This window comes from Bactrocera tryoni, chromosome 1, assembly GCF_016617805.1.
Source record: "Bactrocera tryoni isolate S06 chromosome 1, CSIRO_BtryS06_freeze2, whole genome shotgun sequence".
Classification (NCBI taxonomy): domain Eukaryota; kingdom Metazoa; phylum Arthropoda; class Insecta; order Diptera; family Tephritidae; genus Bactrocera; species Bactrocera tryoni.
In genome coordinates, this window is record NC_052499.1 from 72,015,852 (window position 1) to 72,036,452 (window position 20,601).

Below are 20,601 nucleotides of genomic sequence, written 5' to 3' on the forward strand. Positions count from 1 at the left end.
CAAAGTCAATAGTGTTCATTCAATATTTACATAAGTTTAAGCGAGTGAAAAATTTAAATAGCCCATCCATAATAAAGATAATGTGTATGACACATGGATCCCTACAGTTTAGGAATTGTATGCGTATATAACTCGTTGTTGCATTTAAATGTAAATCCATGCACAAAACTAAGGTGAATCTTATACTGGTATATGTATGGTTTATTCCCTCTTTTGAAAACAAAAAAGCCCGAAATGGTGTTGGAGCAAAAGAGCATAAATATGTGCGTATATAAAATCATATACATTTTTACAAACATACATATGTGCATGTAAGACAGGTGAATCGCCGCAGTGGAAATTTCTGCTAGTTTCTGAGGGAAATTACTTGTATACTGGTCGCTTTAAGACTAGTTCTAATAAAACTATGTATACTGAGTTGGTAAAAAAGTATACATTAACTTGGATTAAATTAGAAATCAACAGAAATACACATACACTTCTGCTTTTGTTTATTGTAATTGAATATTGCTAGCCATACATACATATGTATATTTATGTAACCGTGTTAAATGCTTTTGCTTTCTTTCTAATTAGAGTCTAATTGGCTTAAGAAAATATCGACTTAAGGATTTTCGCATTTATAAGAAAGAGTAATATTCTCAAATGATCGAGTACCTAATTCAAATTAAATAAGAATGCAGTAGAAGTTAATACCGTCTAATAATATGTACTGGGTTCGAAACTCAACATTATTTTAATTTACATAAAATTATACAATTTTCTTGGGAGTAATAAAAACTTTTTTGGCGCTTTTCGAATATTACTCCAGTTAATCTACCAACATTATTATCGAAATCGTGTATTTTACATGTGAGAGCCTGTAAAGTCAACGACACTGAAATCGGCAAAAACTTCAAAGTTTGTTTAACAAATTAACATAGGATTGGCAATATGCTACTCGTTGACCCCAATAACAGCCAAACATTTTTTATGTAATTTAGCTATTTTTGCGCAAATTTATTTCGTTTAGCCAACAATATAAATATGTATGAGGATGCGTTTGTATTTTACACAAAAATATACATTAGTGTTTCTATTTTGAGTACGAATTTCGAACTCTGACCCATTCAGATGTATGTGTGTGTATAAAGGTATTGTTTTAATCTTTAAATTCTAATATATCATCCTTCATCCTTTAATGCAAGCTTTTTAACTTTCTAATGTTCTTAAGTATGTGTGAATATCAGTAAGAGTCAAATGTGATCAGATAATACACATACATACATATGTATATAAAATGTGTTCTAAAACTTAATGCGCATTTTTGCACACAATAAATTTTTTAATGCAGTATAACTTTACCGGCAATATTTCTCTCACAATTTTTAAATATTTTTTTACCACAGTCATTTCTTCACTCCCACTATAAACCATGTTTGTGCGTTGGTATGGGGTTTTATTTATATTTTGAGCTGCTGTTTCCACGAAGTCGTGTTCATGGATAATGCAATACTTTTATTAGTTTACTCCTATGACTTACTGTTCGCAATTGAGAGTGAGTAAAACATGGATGTTTTATACACATGTGCATAAGCACACATACATCTATTTGTAGATACCACATGGATTCGTATATAGATAGGTATATGGGTGTACGAGTGCGCTTTTTCGCTAAGTGGAAGCAGTATGATGATTTAACAACAGATTTTGCCACGGTTTGGCAGTCGTTTGCGCGATCGCTTGGTTTCAGTTACGAATTGTCTCTGATACGCGAAGTTTGGCACGGTGCGCAATCGCAACCGTTGTAGTTTTTTGTTGGTGTGAAGGAAGTGAAGGAATTGCTAAATCATCTGGTTTTATGGTATGCGAAAAAATATAAATCTACATATTTGAGACAAACAAATGTTTGTCAATAAACTGTTGAAAAAATGAGTGGTGTTATGATAAATAACAGTAATATACGAAAATATAGTGTGGTGAAAGAAATACAATTGCATTATAATATTTTTTTTTTTAACTGGAATATCAATTTAAAAACCCTTATTGCATTTTAGCGCATTGTTTTAAGGCTCTAATTCCTAGACTGATTGTAGATGGCAAAGCGCCGCTGGAACAAAAGACTTAAGACACAAACTGCATAGATACAAACATGTTATGAGCTAGTGATTTCGCATTTACTATGTGCTAGTGCTGGTGCTGCTATTTGTGCTTCGAATTACTGATTAACCAAAAATTACGTGCACATGTTGAAAAAGTGGAATAGCAAACATTACAAAATGTGTTAATTTTTCCATAAAAATGTGTAAGTGTGTGTTGCGGCAAGTTGCTGTTTCTTTTACAATGTTAGTGTTGCTAGCCACAAGCATACATACACATACCTACAAATGTGCGTTGAGCAAGTCAAATGAAACTGTATTATGTTCCACAATTATTGGATAAAAACTGTGCAAAAGCTAAATTTAATTATAAATATTAAAAAAAAACATGCACTTACAATACTCTCACAAAGAATAATATAAGTATGAATGTAGCAATACTTATCAACAAATTACAATTAAGGATATGTCATATTTGCATTCCATACAAATACATACACATATAAACTGTTATTTACATATTCTGGCAATTATATTCTGATTGTTGTCAACATTTCAGTTTCATATATGTATGTAATGCGTGTTAGTGTGGATGTGAGTACAGGATTTTACAGCTGTTTTGTCATTGAAGCTCTACAATGCTAACATTAATTGCCAAAAGGAAAAATCCATTTAACAACAGTTGTCTGTTCCATTCGCAATCATAGTAGCAAGTGAATGGACATTTATGTAGACTTGTATGTGTGCAAGTTTGTATATACCTATGTACATATATACCATATGTATGATGTTTGACTTCCTTATATGTCAGTTGGAGAGACCGAAAATGCATTGCAAATGTAAATAAATAAACAACAAGGGCGTATTCCAGGATAAACAGAATAAATAGTGCTTTTATTTTAGCACTTAATGTTATAACTGTATATAACTTCGTGACTTTATTTGGTAAAAATCAGCTTCTAACAAAATATCATGCTTTAATAAAAAATGGTTAACGAAATATTTAACTTGAAAAATGGCATCGGCAATGCAGCACTTTATCGCCTACAATGCCCAGTCTAAAATATTTAATTTGCAGTATTTCAAATAAACTTGCGTGCTTAATAATCTTCACTTTTACTTTCTGGAACCAATTATGCGGTTAAGAAGATTTTTAAAAAATTTTGTGGAATTTTTTCTTGCTAAATTTAATGCGTTTTGGCCAAAATCGGTGGAGTAAAAACTAAAATCGGTCACAGTTCAGAATATCCCAAATGTTCAGCAGAACCATAGTTTGTGAGTTTGCTCGTCATACTGAATTTATAACAAAAGAAGTATTATCAAATAATTTTGCTAAGCTTCTTAAAAAAAGGTATTGATGAAAATTATTATCTTAGGGGGAACAACTAATGAATAAATTCCAAAAAATCATTTTGTTATTGGTTTTCGCATATTTCAACAGCTTTAAATATAACATAAGAAAATTTTAATTGAATATTTAAATTTTTTTTAAGTTACAGCTTTCTAAAGTTTAGCCACTCAGTTCAATAAGCTCAGTCAGTTTATCTTTAAACTCGTTTTCGTTTTCAAAACTACTTCTTTAAAATTGGCTCAAATCATCCGATCGCTTTGAATTATTGTTCTTTTTATTCGATATACATACATATACATATTTATCTGTACATTTTTTTGATTAAGGATTAAATTAAGGAGAGCCCGCAATTATCAGACTATTGAGCAAAATTCAATATTTGTTTTTTTCAAAATCTACCATTTTATTAAATTTCTAATATTAACAACCGACAATGTATAGTTAAAACCTGGTACACAATTTTGTTTTTAATTTTTAAATTCGGAAATTACTGTAATCATTGAAGCAGTTCGTACCGTTTTTGGAAAGAGTCAATAACTTGCTAAAATTAAAGAATATTTTTTTTTTAATTATTTGCGTATATTGACTAATTGGGAAAAAATATATTAAAAAAAATTTTAAAACATATCACGCAATATTTTTTGTATCAAAAAAGCATTTTTTACTCGATTGCACTAGGATTGCATATGTAAACATATATTAACGGTTAAAACACTAAGAGAATTTCGTTCGTTATTATCTTTACTATTGGAACGCACCTTCAACAAAGCAACAATCTGGGTAGTCCAATGCTTCAAGGCACTTGTCTTCCACGACCATTGCCTTCCACCATACAGCAGCAGTCAGCAATCATTCACCACAACTACTTTGGCAATATCAATACGAACATTCGCTGCAACGGTAGCGCGCCACTAACCACAATCCACACTCTGCAACAGAGCCATATTGAGTAATATGCGAAACTCCATACGGTTGCTCAGCGTATTGTGACGTTGTTCATGCCACATAAGTACCATGCAGCCGACTCAACTATCAGTTCCACATACGAGTCGAGCACAATTTTACCAATCCTATCTCAGTTGCCAAAGCAAACACGTTGCTTGCAATCCACTTTGTTTATATAACTTTGGTTTTTTCTTTGTTTATATGTTTTTTTATTGCGATTTTATTTGCATACTCATACCAGTAATCGCTTAAGAGGCATTTTGGGGCATCAGTACAGGTAATAATAACGTTGCTAATTGTTGTTCTGGAAGCGTTTAGAAAAAGATTCACAAAATACAATAATTAAATAAATAAACCAGAAGATAATTTTTAAATTTGTCATACAACATTAACAATTGTTCAGCTGTCATTTGATTTATCGCATGTGAGGTGATTTTCGTTGCAATGACTGAGCGAATAACAATATACATACATACATATACCGATATGTATGATTTTGCAAAGATAATCCTTACGTGCATTCGTGTCATTCCATGTCAGTAAGTGGGAAATATGATTAATAATAACGACTGTGACGTATCTTAATCACTTTTTAACCAAACATGTGCCTGCGGCCCACCTAGAAAAAGTGAATATCGTAAAATTTGAATACTTAGATTGATTTGCGTACGCTCAACAATTCAATGCAATCTGATGAGAAATTATTAAACACGCATTTAAATATTTTTGTTGTTGTTTATTAGTTGTAGTTTCCTTCGTAATTGCAGCTACACAAGCACACTCAAGCTAACTGACCTTGGAGTTTGTGTGCTGATGTGTTTTGGAGGCATACTACACACCTTTTTCATGTACGTATAGTAAAAGCGGCGCTTTGATTTGACCCTTATTTTTTGAAACACAGAGTTTAGTAAAAATTAAAACTTTTTAAGTCGAATGACAGCTCTCGTGCAATTATAGATACGTAAGAGAGATGTTATTGTGTGTAAAATAATCCCTTAGTTTCTCATAAAATACATTATACGTTGTAAGATCATAATCAAGGTTAACTTATTTACTCTCTAATTCTGAGGTCAACCGGGAAACTTATGAATTAGAGCTTCTGACTCAATATGAGTCTAGCTTTGAAACGATAAAGACTATTTTTTTAAAACATACATTAATTTTATTTCTGGTATACTATATATCAAAAATGTTAAAAGTCTTTTCTATATCACCGAGGTTGTCAACTTTATCACCATAAAAAGTACTTATTTTTATTATTATTCCTACCGAACCATTGGATTTCCCATGGGCTTAGCAGATACCGGTCGAAGACTAAGGCTGAAACTTCTCAGTAGTCTTACCTTCGGCAAACCAGAAGACATGGCCGACATTACCCGTCTTAAAAAGTTTTTGGGAGGTTCAAGGCGCTTCGACGATTTCTAATCGTCTTATGATCCAGTATACAGGAGTTTTTTGGATACCACAACGGATCAGCGTTCTATAGCTGTCCAACTGGGATCCCTGTTCGGATCGACCTCTGAATCTAGCCTAACCTATATCTGAATAAATGACAGTAGTAGAAATTTGGAAACAATGAAAATAAAAAAAAATTCATATTTCATTCAATTCATTTGTAGCCGTTAACAATTATCTGTTCAGTTAAGTTCTAAGTTAAAAAAAAGTTCTTTATCGGAAGAAGGAGTTTTGGTTGAGTTTATCAAAACTTAACTGACTGATGGCTGCTAACCAGATATTGACAAAACGACCCTAAATTATTCTACATAAACGCACGGTATGCGTTTGATTCTTGTGTTGACCAACATCAAAATTTTTAAATAGCGGCCGGCTCTACAAAATACGACAGTTTAAAATAAATTGTAAGTCTCATCAAATTAGACTGTAAGCTCAACCGATTCGTCCCGATGAAGTCGAATTTTTTCAAAAAGAGTACCGTAAACAGATCTCTTTGGACTCTTTTGGACGTCCTTGTTTGTGCGAATTCCGACCCTAGATTCATGGAGTGCATTATAACTGCCGATGAGATATGGGTTTATGAATATGACATGCAAACAAGTCAACAATAATCGAAGTGGGAGAAAAAATTAGTCGAAACCAAAAAAACACGCCAAATCCGCTCAGAAATCAAGGTAATGCTAAATGATTTTTTTTTGATATTCTTGATATGGAGCATCAAGATTTGTTTACCGAAATACAGACGATCAATAAAGAGTTCTTTTTGTATTCCGTATTGAGGCGTTTGCGTGAAAACATCAGTCGAAAACGGCCGGAGTTGTGGAAGAACAATTCATGGATTATACCACGATTGTGACCGGATTTTAAGCCAAAAACGCAATGAATATCACCGTATTCACCAGGTTTGGCTCCATGTGATTTTTTCTTGTTCCCCAAACAGAAACAGAATCTGTGGAACCCGTTGTCAGTCACTGAAAGCGCTGATGAATATCCCAAAAAGTGTTTATGAAAAGTGTTTCGAGGACTGGAAAAATCGTTGACATAAGTGTATTACATCTGGTGGGGATTACTTTGTAGAGGCGACAAAATAAATTTTGATAAATAATTAGCTATTTTGCGTTTTATTTCCATCAGGTATTTTTTGTCACAATATGTGTACATTTGTGTAACAAAGTACGATGTTGGAAACCCCCAATTCAGTGCAAATACAAATATTAACCCAAATATTTGCTTAAGTGCATTTTTTAACTATAACTACATAGTTTGCATTATATATGTATGTATTTTTACGTATATATGTACATATACATATGTACATACATACATTTTTTTACGATTTAAGCCATTATTTACTTAATTACTATTTTAACTAAAATCAAGTTGAGTAATTTTCATGCCTAGACCCCCTAGCAAACACCATTCCAATTTTTCATTTTTTGTTTACAAAAGCAAAAACACACACTATGCACAAAAACTCTCTACGAACGGTGTTACAACAAACGCAATAGAACTAATACATTAACCTCCAAGAAAATGAAGTAATCAAAGAGAAGTAAACCGAAACCGAAAAGCGAATGTAAATGAATATTTGAACGTAAATATTCACTTACAAAGTCAAACACTTCGTTTATTTATGAATGCATGTGCATATGTTTGTACGCATACATATAGATATGTATATGTATATGCACATAGGAAATATGCGAAAAGACGGCCGACTGCCTTTGGTGCGTCGTTTAATGTAAAAGAGAGTTACGAGGTCAACTTACAAACAAAAAAAACGAGTTTAACCACGAAGAGACGCAGACTGCAAAAGCAATTAACCCATAAGAGACTGCGGTATTGCATGGCATTCAATAACATGCAGGTATTACAAAAATTCGTTGTAATAAAACTAAAATAAGCAACCAGCGTGTACACATATACTATATTAAAAAAATTAAAGGGTATCATAAGTCTCAAAATGTAATACGCATGCGCATCTACATACATAGTACATCCACATGTGGATGCATCGCAACAGGTAAATGGACTGGATGGTCTGAAGTAAAAAATCCAAGGTTGGCAGCAGGTTTGTAATATCAGCAATGCGCTGCCGTGCCGGCTCCACCATTGAGTTTTATGCAATACTATGAAATGTCGAAAATGTACCGAGACCACGACGCAGCCGAGTGAGCGTAGTTTGGCGCGTTGGAGCTACCATTGTGTACACCAGCTGACAGAGAGCAACAGCGATTGGTAAAACCAGAAGCAGTTTATTAGCGCTACAGTTTTTTGTTGATTTTGTCATTTAGACAAGCGACCGCTTTATAAGAGTGCAAAATAAATAGCCAAAGACAAACTCACAATTTCCACTTAACGATCTTCTGGCTGAGCGTGCATATATACTATATGTATGTCGCTAGGTATTTGTGCACATACATAAGTATCTATCCGTGACACTAATTATTTTATATGAACATAAGAACTGCTATGAAACTGACACACATGCACACATGCAAATGTACATATGTAAATATGTGCAACAAAACCTGAAGAAACAAATTTTAATTGATGAGCGGAAAATTAATGCCAGTGTCGAATTTGTTTTGGTTTATAAAATAGCTAGCTATTAACTTAAGGTATATACCATACGTAGATAAATGCATATAATAAATTGTTTATTGTTATTTACCGTTATTACTTGAATCAAAGTCATAGTTTAATAACTATCTCGAACTTTCTTAACTGCCAAATTTTTTAGTAGTTAAAATAAAAAAACAGGCTTGCAAACAATTCCAAGAAATCTCCGAGAGCCAACTTACCTAAGAAAACAAAATTGGCGATTACTCTTACTATAAGATCTACAAAAAAATGTCCGATCACTATCTCAAAAATTGAGGGATTAGTACGCGTACTACTTCAAATTTACAGGTGAATTTTGTCAATTTTATCTCTTTCAAAGTAATCCCCTCCCGCTGCAATACACTGATGTCAACGAATTTCCCAGTCATCATAGCACTTGGAAAAATCTTCCGTCGTGATGGCTATCAGAGCCTTCTTCGATTCAGCTTTTATATCCTTGAGTCAAAACGGTGTCCCCTTAGTGATAATTACGAATAACCAATGCAGTATTAGATGGTGCATCGCATTTCTTTATTCAATAAATTTAGACACAGTAAAAATCGAGAATTCTCTTTTAGAGCCTCACAAAACGACGCGTATCTCAAATACTAATTAATATTTTGACGTAAAATTTAGCATAGATGTCATTAACAGTACTACCAACTTATAGAAAATAAAAATTTACAAATTAAAAGTTTCAATCTGATCACAGTACTATATACAGTCCGACTCAGCTTCTGTGTGTGGCAAACTTAATATACTCTCTTCAAGTTATACAAATTTTATATTCCAATCAAAATTGTTTCGGAGTCTATGCTTATGAGATGCGTACTTTAAACACCATAAAAATTGTTTAATTCTATTTTAACTTGAACCGTATGTGTTTCCGTCGAAATCAACTCGATATACTCGAAAATAAATATATCTCAATATAAGAAATGTTACAAGCAATAATTAGGTGAACAAATCTATTTTAACATTGTATAATTTGGTTTTGTAAGATATACATAGACATACATATGAATTTTCACTAATATTGGCGATAAATCGTTAACTTATATGTTTGTTCAATAGAACATCAACTGGAATCCGCCTACGAGCAATAAATTTCCTGCTGAAAGAAAAAGTTCTAAATGAATTATTTTCAATAGCGTCATATAACCTCATATAGGTACGCTGTTCGTCTATATGTATAAGTTAGCAAAAATTTACAAATGCACTTTAATTAAGTGTTTAAACTAATGAAATGCTGCACGTACGTCTGTTAAAAATTTATTAAACAAATTATATGTACTTCCGAGAGGCATTTACCCACTTATGTATGTATATACAACAGTATTAGCACTAACTTGCACATACATATAAATATACACATATATACACATATATAATATGTTTATATTTATTACATAACAATTTGACGGATATAGGTACGCACAGAATGAGCGATTCCTCGAATGAACGCATTTGGAATATTAATTATTGAAGAATAAAAAGAACAGAATATTTGCGTATGTGGATGTGTGTAAATAAATCTATCTTTCATCTATGTATATGTTTTTATTATTTGTTCTAAAACTCAATTGCACTATTTGCGCTTATAATATTGCAAAATAATATTCATGAGCAAAAATAGTTAGGCAACGACCAAATATTTGTTGATTATATTATCTGTTTAAAGTTGAATTTCTATTCTGAATGAGACAATATTAAATTTTGTAAATGCATTCAAATACACCCTTACTAATAGACAATAACAATAGATAATCGAACTTTAACGATGAATTATTATGAAAAAAGTAACGATAGGCCAAAATTTAGCGCGTCTATTAGAACTTAGATACGATTGCAAATTTTTACAAGTAAAGAAGGGCTAATTTAAGGTGCAACTGAACATTTTATACTTTTGCAACTTGTAAGAGTCAAGGCTATAAAAATACCTTAAGGTGCAAACCGTCAATTAGAAGATCGGAATCCAAGTAATTATATAGTATACAGTTGAACTTCTTTAACTCGAATCACCATAATCCACAAAAAAACTTTGAGTTATGGAAAGAAAATTGTATGAAATTTTACTTCTATTGGCAAATCAAAAATTCGAGTTATGGGGAACTTTGAGATTCATACACTCACCGACTTATTCGATAAAAGGTTTGTTGGAAAAACGAAAATCATTACACATGTAAAGTATATGAGAGTTCTAGATTATATCGATCCGATTTGACCAATTTTTGCCTAAACTATAATACATATCATTAATATGCAACATACTAATATAATCTTCTCGTTGGATTTGAACATTTTTTGGTCACAAGGTGGAATACTCTAAAGAGATTATTCGCGCAGAATTGTATCCCGTTATATTAATTTCTTCTTGATTTGTATACCGGAAAGTGAAAGAATCAAATAAAATTTAAAATTGAGTTATATGGGACGAAGGCGTGGTTGCAATCCAATTTTGCCCATTTTAGCACTTTGGAACAATGTTATGTATCGAATTTGGTTGAAATCGGTTGAGCAGGTCTTAAGAAATGTGGGTGCCACGCCTATTTACATTGTACATTTTTTACACCAGCTTCTTTAAAGCCCTTACATACCATCTCAATGGTGAAATTCAATATCTCTGACGTATTTGTTATTGATTTATCGCATTTTAAGTAGTTCTTAACAGTACCGTTATATGTAAAGTGGGCAGAGTTATCATCTGATTTCATACATTTTCACTTTATTAGTAATAGTTCTTATAAAAATTGTCTTACATGAATTTTGCTATTGTAGCTGTATTAGTCTAGGATATATGTACATTAAACCTATTAGAGAGCCCCAGATGCCCCTTGCTACTGCAATCCTCCGTGCCAAATTACATTTCTATATCTTATTTTAGTGCTTAGTTATGGCACTTTATAGGTTTTTCTTTGATAGTGTTTTGTGGACGTACCAGTGGGCCGATTACGCCCATCTACGAACTGCTTCTTAAAACCGAAAATCGATTGAGTAATATATTGTAGTATATTGATTGACCTTAAAATATTGATGGTAGTAAATAACAACATACTGTGTGATGTAGTAGATGTGTAAATTAACCGTTGGGACGGTTATTCCCGTTCTCTGCGATTAAGATGACTTTAAATAATTACGTGTCTTAATAAAGAAAAGCTATCAAAATACTTATTGATATTTATAATAAAAGCATTTTTTTGCTTTACTTAATTGACTACGATTTCACAAATGTAAATATGTATATGTATGAATATACGTAGGGAATAAATATACGTTTTTATTTCATTATGTAATGAGTCGTGAGCACTGGCAGCTATGATATATGCAAATAGATATACATGTATATGTATGTATGTAGATCTATCTATCTATAGGCTATAATGGCGTAAGCGGTGTCTACGCCAATTAAGAAGAAGAAGATGTAGATCTCTGTATCTACGCTATGTACATACATACATATGTATACTTCCTACGACTTATCGGCTTTCATCATTTCATTTGTATGTTATTTTTTCCAGTTTGTACACGGTCTGAATAATTTATGCCGTCCATGATTCTAAAGCCAGTGTGAGCACCACTTAAACGTCAACGTCTCCAGCAGCATACCAACATCAGATCACAGCTACGTCCACATTTATATATCCACAGGTTTTTTTTATAATACTCATACATATAATTGGCTCACACTGGTCCGAAAAGAATATTTCCAGCGAGTCATCTATATGTACGAGTATAAGTTAGCATAAACCGAATTTAGCAATTTAGCGAATATAGATACAAATAAGCGACAAATTCCTTCAATATGGCGGCCGTAGAGGTACGCAACGGATACAAATACTATGGCAGTAAATCAAATCCCAAAATTATTCTCAATTACTTGAATATGAATGTAATGCGCGGTTCAATGTGAGTACGATTAACTTACTTCAATCACCCTACTGAGTGTGTACGGCTTTGTTTATTTGTATGCATTTCCTTGTTTTTTTTATGATTCACAGATATGGTCTTCTTGGTGCTTCAGGCTGCGGCAAAACTACGCTACTCTCCTGTTTAGTCGGCCAGCGTCAGCTTAATAGCGGTGAAGTCACAGTTCTGGGCATGAAGCCTGGCCAACCGGGCAGTGGCATTCCAGGTGCACGTATTGGCTATATGCCGCAGGTGAGTATCATACTAAGACTCCAATGTTTTCCTTTAAAGTTGGCAAAGATTTCATGTACATATGTACATATCCCCTAACCTATTAAACCAATTTACCTAGCACAAATATTATAAGAATTCTTACTGACAGCGTAAAAATGGATGAAATTGCATGATAACCCTACTCACTCCTCATATAACGGTACTGTTAAAAACTACTTAAAAGGCGATAAATCAATAACTAAATATGCCCTAGACATTAAATTTCAAACTGTACAAGCCCCTTGGTACCGAATATTTATACCCCAGTGCTTATAGTAGTACTTTTTACTGCAAATATCCGCCAATGTGTAAGATATATGTATATAGAATTGAATTTCCAATAGAATCCTTTCCTGTTAGTAGTATGTATGTGTACTACAAATGGGTTGAATCGAGTCAATACTTATAGCTCCCATATACCTAATATAAAGGCTTTCGAACTTCCGAGAAACTTTATACCGCATATATCCGCCAATATGTGAGTCATCTTGTGTGTAAGTGTGTTTTTCTTTTAACACACATTTGTGTTTATAATGAATAAAATCGGGTAAAAACTCGTCCTACACCCCATATAACTAACATGTACATACTTCAATGTACTTTCCTGGCTTTAATCCTTCCTGGCAAGTTGCAAGAGCATAAAATTTTCGGTTATACCCGAACTTAGCCTTCCTTACTTGTTTTATAATTAGTTTATGTACACAAATTTGTTTATATGTTTATTAAATAGGAAATCGCTCTTGTCGATGAGATGACGGTAAAAGAGACTATCTTCTATTTTGGCCGCATTTATGGTTTGAAGGAAGAACAGATTCGGGAGAAATTCAAAATATTACGTTCACTGTTGCAACTACCACCACCAAGGCAGCTTGTGAAGAATTGCAGCGGTGGCCAACAGCGACGAGTCTCATTCGCATGCGCCATGATACACGAACCAGAATTATTGATTCTAGACGAACCGACAGTGGGTTTAGATCCCATGCTACGGGAAAAGTAAGTATTCAAGTGAGATATTTCGTCACTGGGTACATTGATATAATAATTTATATTCAAATATAAGTAGTCGATATAGAAACTCTGAAAAAACACGCCCACTAAATACCGCTAAATGTATAAATATGAAATGATTTAATTGTATATTGAAATAAGCTATAAATTTAGTACAAAATATGCGGTTTAAATTTGTCTAAAAGTCTAATATGCATATCTCTCTAATTTTAAAAATTTCGAAAGTACATAATATTCGCCTAAACCTAAATTTACCTCTTCCTTACATTTTTCTAATAAAACTTCGTTTTTTACACCAGAATATGGGACTTCCTTGTGGAAAGCACTAGGAATAGTAAAATGGCTGTGATCATTACTACACATTATATAGAAGAGGCCAAAAAAGCCAATTGCGTAAGTTTATATAAATCTTTAACAATATAGATATATTATATATAGTATAAATAAATTTCGTTTTAGATCGGATTAATGCGAAATGGTGTACTATTGGCGGAAGATACTCCAATAAATATAATGATAAAATTTGAGTGCAACTCTATTGAGGATGCCTTTCTAATATTGAGCCAAAAACAAGGTGACTCCGACGTAGTGCAGCCCAACACGATTAACACATCCCAGCCGCCTGCAATTATGCATTCTGTGGAAGTAATCGACGCAACCTCTCCAGAACCCAACGACATGTGCAAAAAGCTTCCATTGGTCGATGAAAACGACAACAAAACGCAACGAACTGATCAAGGGGGCCATTGTAGAGAGCAAGAAACCGAGAATAGAAAGCGAATATTTTTCACGACGCGCGGCCGCATTAAAGCTTTGATGACAAAAAATTTTGTTCAACTTTTCCGACAGCCATCGTAAGTGGAAAGAACGTACATATGTATATGTATTATTCTTAATTACTATTTAAGAAGTTTGATTTTTAATTCTAATTTTATGTGCCATTTTCAGTGGAATAATATTTATGCTGCTCTTCCCACTAATCCAGCTCACCTGCTTTTATTTAGCCATAGGCAAAACACCAACAAATCTAAAACTCGGTATCGTCAGTGGTGAAGTAAATGATTATGCCACATGTTTTGATCACAATTTAAGGACGGTTTTTAATCACAATGACACGTGCGAATTTAAAAAGATATCGTGTCGTTATATAACCGAGTTGGGTGATGACATCGCTGAGAGAGTATGTATTTATCTACATATATTTTTTATTAAACTTCAAACAAAAGTTGGAAAAATTAGCTAAATATGCAAATAGTATTTTCAAAAATAAAAAGCAATTAACAAACGTACAAATACATATATCAATATTTGCTCAGGTATACTACAAAACAGAGGAAGAAGCTTATAATGCAGCCAAGCGCACTGAAGTCCTCGGTTATATCATGTTCCCCAGCAATTTTTCCGAATCAATGAGAGTGAGAATGGAGGAGGGACGTTACGCGGATGACGGCGCAGTGGAAAACTCCGTGCTTAGTGTACACATTGATATGACAGGTAAATAGGTGTCAGCAGACGCAAATTTGTTAACTCTTCTACATATGTATGTATGATATAAAAAATTGCCAAAGCTTCATATTCAGTTAACTTAAGTTTATAAAGAAAATTAGTTTACAAACAATGGATGCTCTTCTCAAAATATTATTTTTGAATTATTATTTACATCTTTGTTCACACTATTTTGACAACCTTACTATGCCTAATAAATAATTCCTAATTTTTTGCTTTAATTTATTAAATTCTTTTACCATATGAAAGATCAACAAATTGGATACTTTATTGAACGCAAATTACGTGATAGTTTTGGTCTTTTTGTCAAAAACGTGTTAGCTGATTGTAATCTACCAGCGGGCTTGGGAAATATTCCTATACAATTTCAGGAACCCGTTTACGGTTCTTTTGATATTGAATTTCAGCAATATGTGGCGCCTGGTGTTGTCATGACGTAAGTCTCTCAGCTTTATTTGTCAAATCGAATGAAACTTTTCGGTTCAACATTATATTACTATGATTGCCAATCATATATAAATTTCTTTGAATGGTCAGCATGGTGTTCTTTTTGGCTACATTGATGACAGCCGCCGTCTTCATTTCGGAGCGTATGGACGGTGTGTGGGATCGCACACTGGTGGCTGGAGTATCCGCCATGGAAATGCTGTGGGCGCATCTACTCACACAGCTCATTATAATGGCATTCCAATCTTTTGAGGTTATAATGTATATTGGATTGGTATTTGACACTTACAACAAAGGTGATACAGCAACACTAATTGGTCTATTAACAATGACAGCCTTTTGTGGAATGCTTTTCGGTAAGCAAACCCCACTAATATTATGTTGTTATAAATTTTGTAATATTTTAAAATGAAAATTTACTATAAAAAGGTTTGCTCATATCGGTGTATTGTAAATCGCACACAGAAGCGAATTTCGTGGCCACTGGTGCATTTTATCCAATGATAATTCTTTGTGGTGAGTACTAGAATATTTACCTACTCCTACGCATACATATGTATATACATATACATAATTTTAATTAATTTCAATATCAAGGATTGCTATGGCCACTGGAAGGAATGCCGAAATCTCTACAAGACATTGTTTTATTCTTTCCGTTTACGATCCCATCTATATCAGCACGAAACATTATAGAGAAAGGCTGGTCAATTACAAATTGGCAAGTGTACAATGGATTCATAGTAATGTCAGTATGGATAGTTATATTCTTTACACTCTGTATGGTGGGCCTTAAACGTAAAGCTTAATCCGATCTGGAATCTGGCGCCAAAGAAGAAGTTGTAGTATTAAATTTTAAATATGTATATACGTGTATAGAAATAGGTAAAAATAAAGCAGATGTTACAAGTACACATACAAAGTTATTGGTAAAAATTCTAATTTTAGCAAAAATGGCTTATCCTAAAATTGCGAACCGAACATTACGTAGCACGCCATACGCTTGCAAATTTAAAATACATATACATATGTAAATTCCTAAATCAATCATCTAAATTGTTATCCTGCATGCACATTCACTAATTTTCATTATGAACATAAGTTTTCTCCTTGTTAAAGAATTTATAATATTTTTGTAATATGTTAGCTACAATGCATGTGGTAGGAGATATACAGATATATGTATATATATGTATGTAGTATAGACATAATCGCATAGAATTAACAACAAATGTTTATGTATTTATGTACTTATGTAAGAAAAAAGTGTAAATACTTATTGGACGTAAACGAGCAAATATTGAATAAATATTATTTTGCATAAAGAAAGTCTTTATTATCGCAACAGTCTCGTTATTTTATTTGCAATGAAAGATACATTATTCAACTTAAAGTACGTACTTACAGATCCTCATATGTTGTATGTTTCTCCCTATATGTACTTCATACAAGCCTCATTTTAATCTCGTTAAAATTAAATTATTTTTTTTTTAAATATACAAAAATTTGATAAAAATACTTTTATTATAATTATTCAAAAACTAAATGTATGGAAATGAAAATTGCGGTTCCATATCGGATGTGACATTTCAACTACTTCAGAGTCTCGAATTTAGTGAGATAAAATTTAATGGCGGTTACTCGAAATTGTTCGACAACCAAACTTACTAATAATTACAATATATAATTTATTAAAAGCTGTTGTTATTCTCTCACTCCGTTGATGATTTGAGAGGAGTTCTTCACATCTATTAACACTTAACTCGCTTGGTTTTTCTCCGAAGTAAATTATTAAATTACTGAACCGATTTTAGTAAAATTTAACCTACTGTTACAACATTCATTTCGGGCAAAAGTAAATTCAAAACAGAAAATTAAAAAACAATATTCCCTCCTTAAAACTATGCGCGTGTTCTTTTATGCTAATATTAACTATATATTTACGAAAACAGAAAGTTTTACATAAAATATTTAAAATTCTATTTACATGCTTAAATAATTTATTTAGACACATTAGTCTGGCAACATGCAATGCAACCCTGATATTTGCGTTAGCCAATCAAAATGAAGCTTCTAAAATTTTCAATTACGGAAATGTAATTCTTCCATGAAACGCACACAACGCCAAGCGTTTGGTCGAAATTGGATTTCATTCGTAATTTGACCGAGAACGGTTTGTGTCTGGCGTAATACTATTGATGTTGTTACTACGATTTCTATTTTAGAAAGAAAATAGTTTAAAGTGAATCCAAAGTTAGAGTAGTTCTGCAAGTTTACTGAAAGCAGTTGTAATTAATTGTAAGTTTGAAGATAATACCACAGATTCATTGAAATTTTATCTGCAGCAAAAATAATTTCCCAGTTTTTTTTGGTAAAGAAAAACTGGTTTTATTTTTGAATAAACAATGTAATTGTCAATGAATTGAAATAATTGAATATCTGATTTGTGATCGTAATGTTTAAAATGAATGTTTTCTAGAATCTTCAGTACTTGGTACATACACAAATTTATCGATTTGTGTCAGCAAACACATCGGATCAGACGACGAATTCTCTAGTATTGTGTCAGCCAACATGGCGGACGACGAGCAATTCTCGCTATGTTGGAATAATTTCAACAGTAATTTGTCGGCTGGTTTTCATGAATCGCTTTGCCGCGGTGACCTGGTGGACGTGACGCTAGCGGCGGAAGGGCAATTTGTCAAAGCGCACCGTTTAGTTTTGTCTGTATGCTCACCCTATTTTCGCAAAATGTTCACACAAATGCCGGCCAATCAACATGCTTTTGGTAAGTGCGAAATTTCTCTATAGAAGGAAGTATTAATAATATTTATTTCTTTAGTTTTTCTCAAGGATGTATCTCATACAGCATTAAAAGATCTTATTCAATTTATGTACTGTGGAGAAGTAAACGTAAAGCAAGAAGCTTTACCAGCGTTTATTAGTACAGCAGAAGCTCTTCAAATAAAAGGCTTAACAGATGTAAGTATCAAATGTTTGTAATATAAAAATATGGAAAGCACACAAAAAAAATGCTATTTGTTCATGTCACGCTTTTGTTTTTGCGCCATTTTTATATAAATACATAAATATGTATGTATACATACACAAATATCTACATTTGTGTTTGTGTATGTATCTGCCCGAAACTGTACCCACCCCATATGAAAGTTGAAAGTGAATGTAATACGAAGATGCTTGTTGAAGCAGAAATTGAGACAATGTGTGCTTCTCCCCACATTAATATGTATTGTAATATGTAATAATATTATTCTTCTTTAATAGAGCGATCCTCCACCATCGCAATCGCCAGCGGAACCTTCCACACCTTCACCTCAAATTCAACAGATATCTTCGCCTCGCGTCCGCCAACGAACATCAACTTCTCGTTCGTTCAAAATTGAATCTGTTGAAGATTCTGGAGATGATAAGCAAACTCAGATTGTCATACAAACTACGGCGGCTCCTGCAGCACAGCAAGTCGTTGCTCAACCGCAAACACAACATTTGCAGACTCAAAGTCAAACGCATATAGCACCTCAACAAATCGCAACCACCACCACCGCCACTACTACAACTGTTGTTACGCATAAGCGACCAGCGCGAAGTATTGGAAGTGGGCCCCACATTAAACGCACCAAAAGTACAATTGATCCGCTAGATACAACTGATGTGTCGACCGGAACCCAACAAATAACTGTGCAAACAGCAGTTGTTGCTGCCCCTGCGCCTGAGACTAAAACACAAGTACAGCAACAGCAAAGTGAGCCGGAATATATAGACTTGCCAATAGAGTTGCCTACGAAATCAGAACCAGACTATGCAGAAGATGCTGGTGATGTAGATGGAGGCGAAAATGAAACCACTTATGTAGAGGATGATTCTTATGGAGAGCTTAGGTATGACGAAAGTTATTTTACCGAAAATGACGATACGCCTGCAGGTGCGACGACGGTACAAACTGGAACAGGTTCAGGTGGTGGTGTAAATGCAACAACATCAAAAGCTTTGGTGAAACAGCAACAATCATCATTCACCGACACCTCGTACGTGGATGTGGCGGACCAAGGAAACAGTGACGCACAAGGTTGGTTGAAAATACATTTCGTTTCTAGAATGTAAGAAAGTGGTATAACTGCAACTGAACTATTAACTAAGTATTCTGTAGTATGTATATCTACATATAGAAATTGTTCTTAGTACAGTCAACATTTAGTTAATGGTTCAATTACATGTATTTCCACGTTGCGTAAAGTCGGCTTAAAGAGGGTTGGTTCGTATTAGAACCGTAAATATGCCTTCATTAAGATGATCTTTCACCAACGAAATATTTACTTTAAAATTTATATATTTTATACGTATTTTCCAAAGATTTCGATTTTATTTATAAAATTGTGTTGTCTAATTGACGATACAACGGTCGTAATTCGGGTTTATACTTTTATCCATTGCAAGATTATGTGAATAATTTAAATGATCGCGATTCCGGTTTTATAATCTTATTTAGTGCAAGATTTTGTGAAGAATTTAAACGGCTGTGATTACTCTTACCTAGTGCAAGAATTTTGTGAAAAATTTAAAAATTTGGTGAACGTTATAAGTGAATATTTAAATTAAATATAACAATGTGAAGAAATATTTGCGGTAAGTCTTAAAATTTGAATTATACTTTAGAGTAATTACTTGATTAGTATATTTACATATTTAATACGCGTTAAATATTATTCTAGTATTGTGGTTTTCATACCTATTTTACATGAATTTTGTTTTGCAAATCCCACTGAATAACCTTTACTTTACTTTATAAGTGGTTTCTTTAAGTTATAGTAAATATGTACTTAAAAAACTAATGGTGCAAATATAAAGGGATCGGTGTCAAGACTTCTAATTTGAAATTGATGTCAGATGTTGTTTGTTTATCAAGCAATGGCGATACATTATTGCCGAATCTGTTCCGTGATTTTGACAAGTATTGTGATAAAAAAATAGACGTTAGGTTGGAGGTTCAAGCTGCTTAATTACGTCATA

At 33.1% G+C, this 20,601-nt stretch overlaps 2 protein-coding genes across 37 annotated transcripts in view; both read left to right on the forward strand.

Annotated features, from left to right (window-relative positions):
• The first annotated feature begins 1,706 nt into the window (after positions 1–1,706).
• Positions 1,707–16,898, forward strand: LOC120779335 (ABC transporter G family member 20). Of its 2 annotated transcripts, XM_040111535.1 has the most exons (12): positions 1,707–1,843; positions 11,952–12,339; positions 12,432–12,591; positions 13,343–13,605; positions 13,920–14,013; positions 14,080–14,474; positions 14,569–14,800; positions 14,937–15,114; positions 15,376–15,562; positions 15,664–15,929; positions 16,003–16,089; positions 16,171–16,382. In XM_040111535.1, the coding sequence occupies exons 2-12, from the start codon at positions 12,236–12,238 to the stop codon at positions 16,380–16,382; spliced, it is 2,178 nt and encodes a 725-aa protein (XP_039967469.1). In that variant the 5' UTR covers positions 1,707–1,843; positions 11,952–12,235. The 2 variants fall into 2 exon arrangements, with proteins under 2 accessions (XP_039967469.1, XP_039967475.1); XM_040111541.1 differs by lacking the exon at positions 1,707–1,843 and having other exon boundaries at positions 12,236–12,339; positions 16,171–16,898.
• An 819-nt stretch (positions 16,899–17,717) lies between these two features.
• The window catches only part of LOC120766419 (modifier of mdg4-like), a 34,188-nt gene continuing 31,304 nt past the window's right edge, over positions 17,718–20,601 (forward strand). For 26 of the 35 annotated variants that reach the window (XM_040091907.1, XM_040091910.1, XM_040091904.1 and 23 more), the window contains exons 1-4: positions 17,719–17,871; positions 18,053–18,361; positions 18,416–18,555; positions 18,859–19,660. In XM_040091907.1, the coding sequence (XP_039947841.1) occupies positions 18,148–18,361; positions 18,416–18,555; positions 18,859–19,660 (1,156 nt within the window). In that variant the 5' untranslated portion in view covers positions 17,719–17,871; positions 18,053–18,147. Of the gene's footprint in view, positions 17,872–18,052; positions 18,362–18,415; positions 18,556–18,858; positions 19,661–20,601 lie in introns of all 35 variants that reach the window. The other 9 variants (XM_040091913.1, XM_040091918.1, XM_040091914.1 and 6 more) reach the window with 2 other exon arrangements.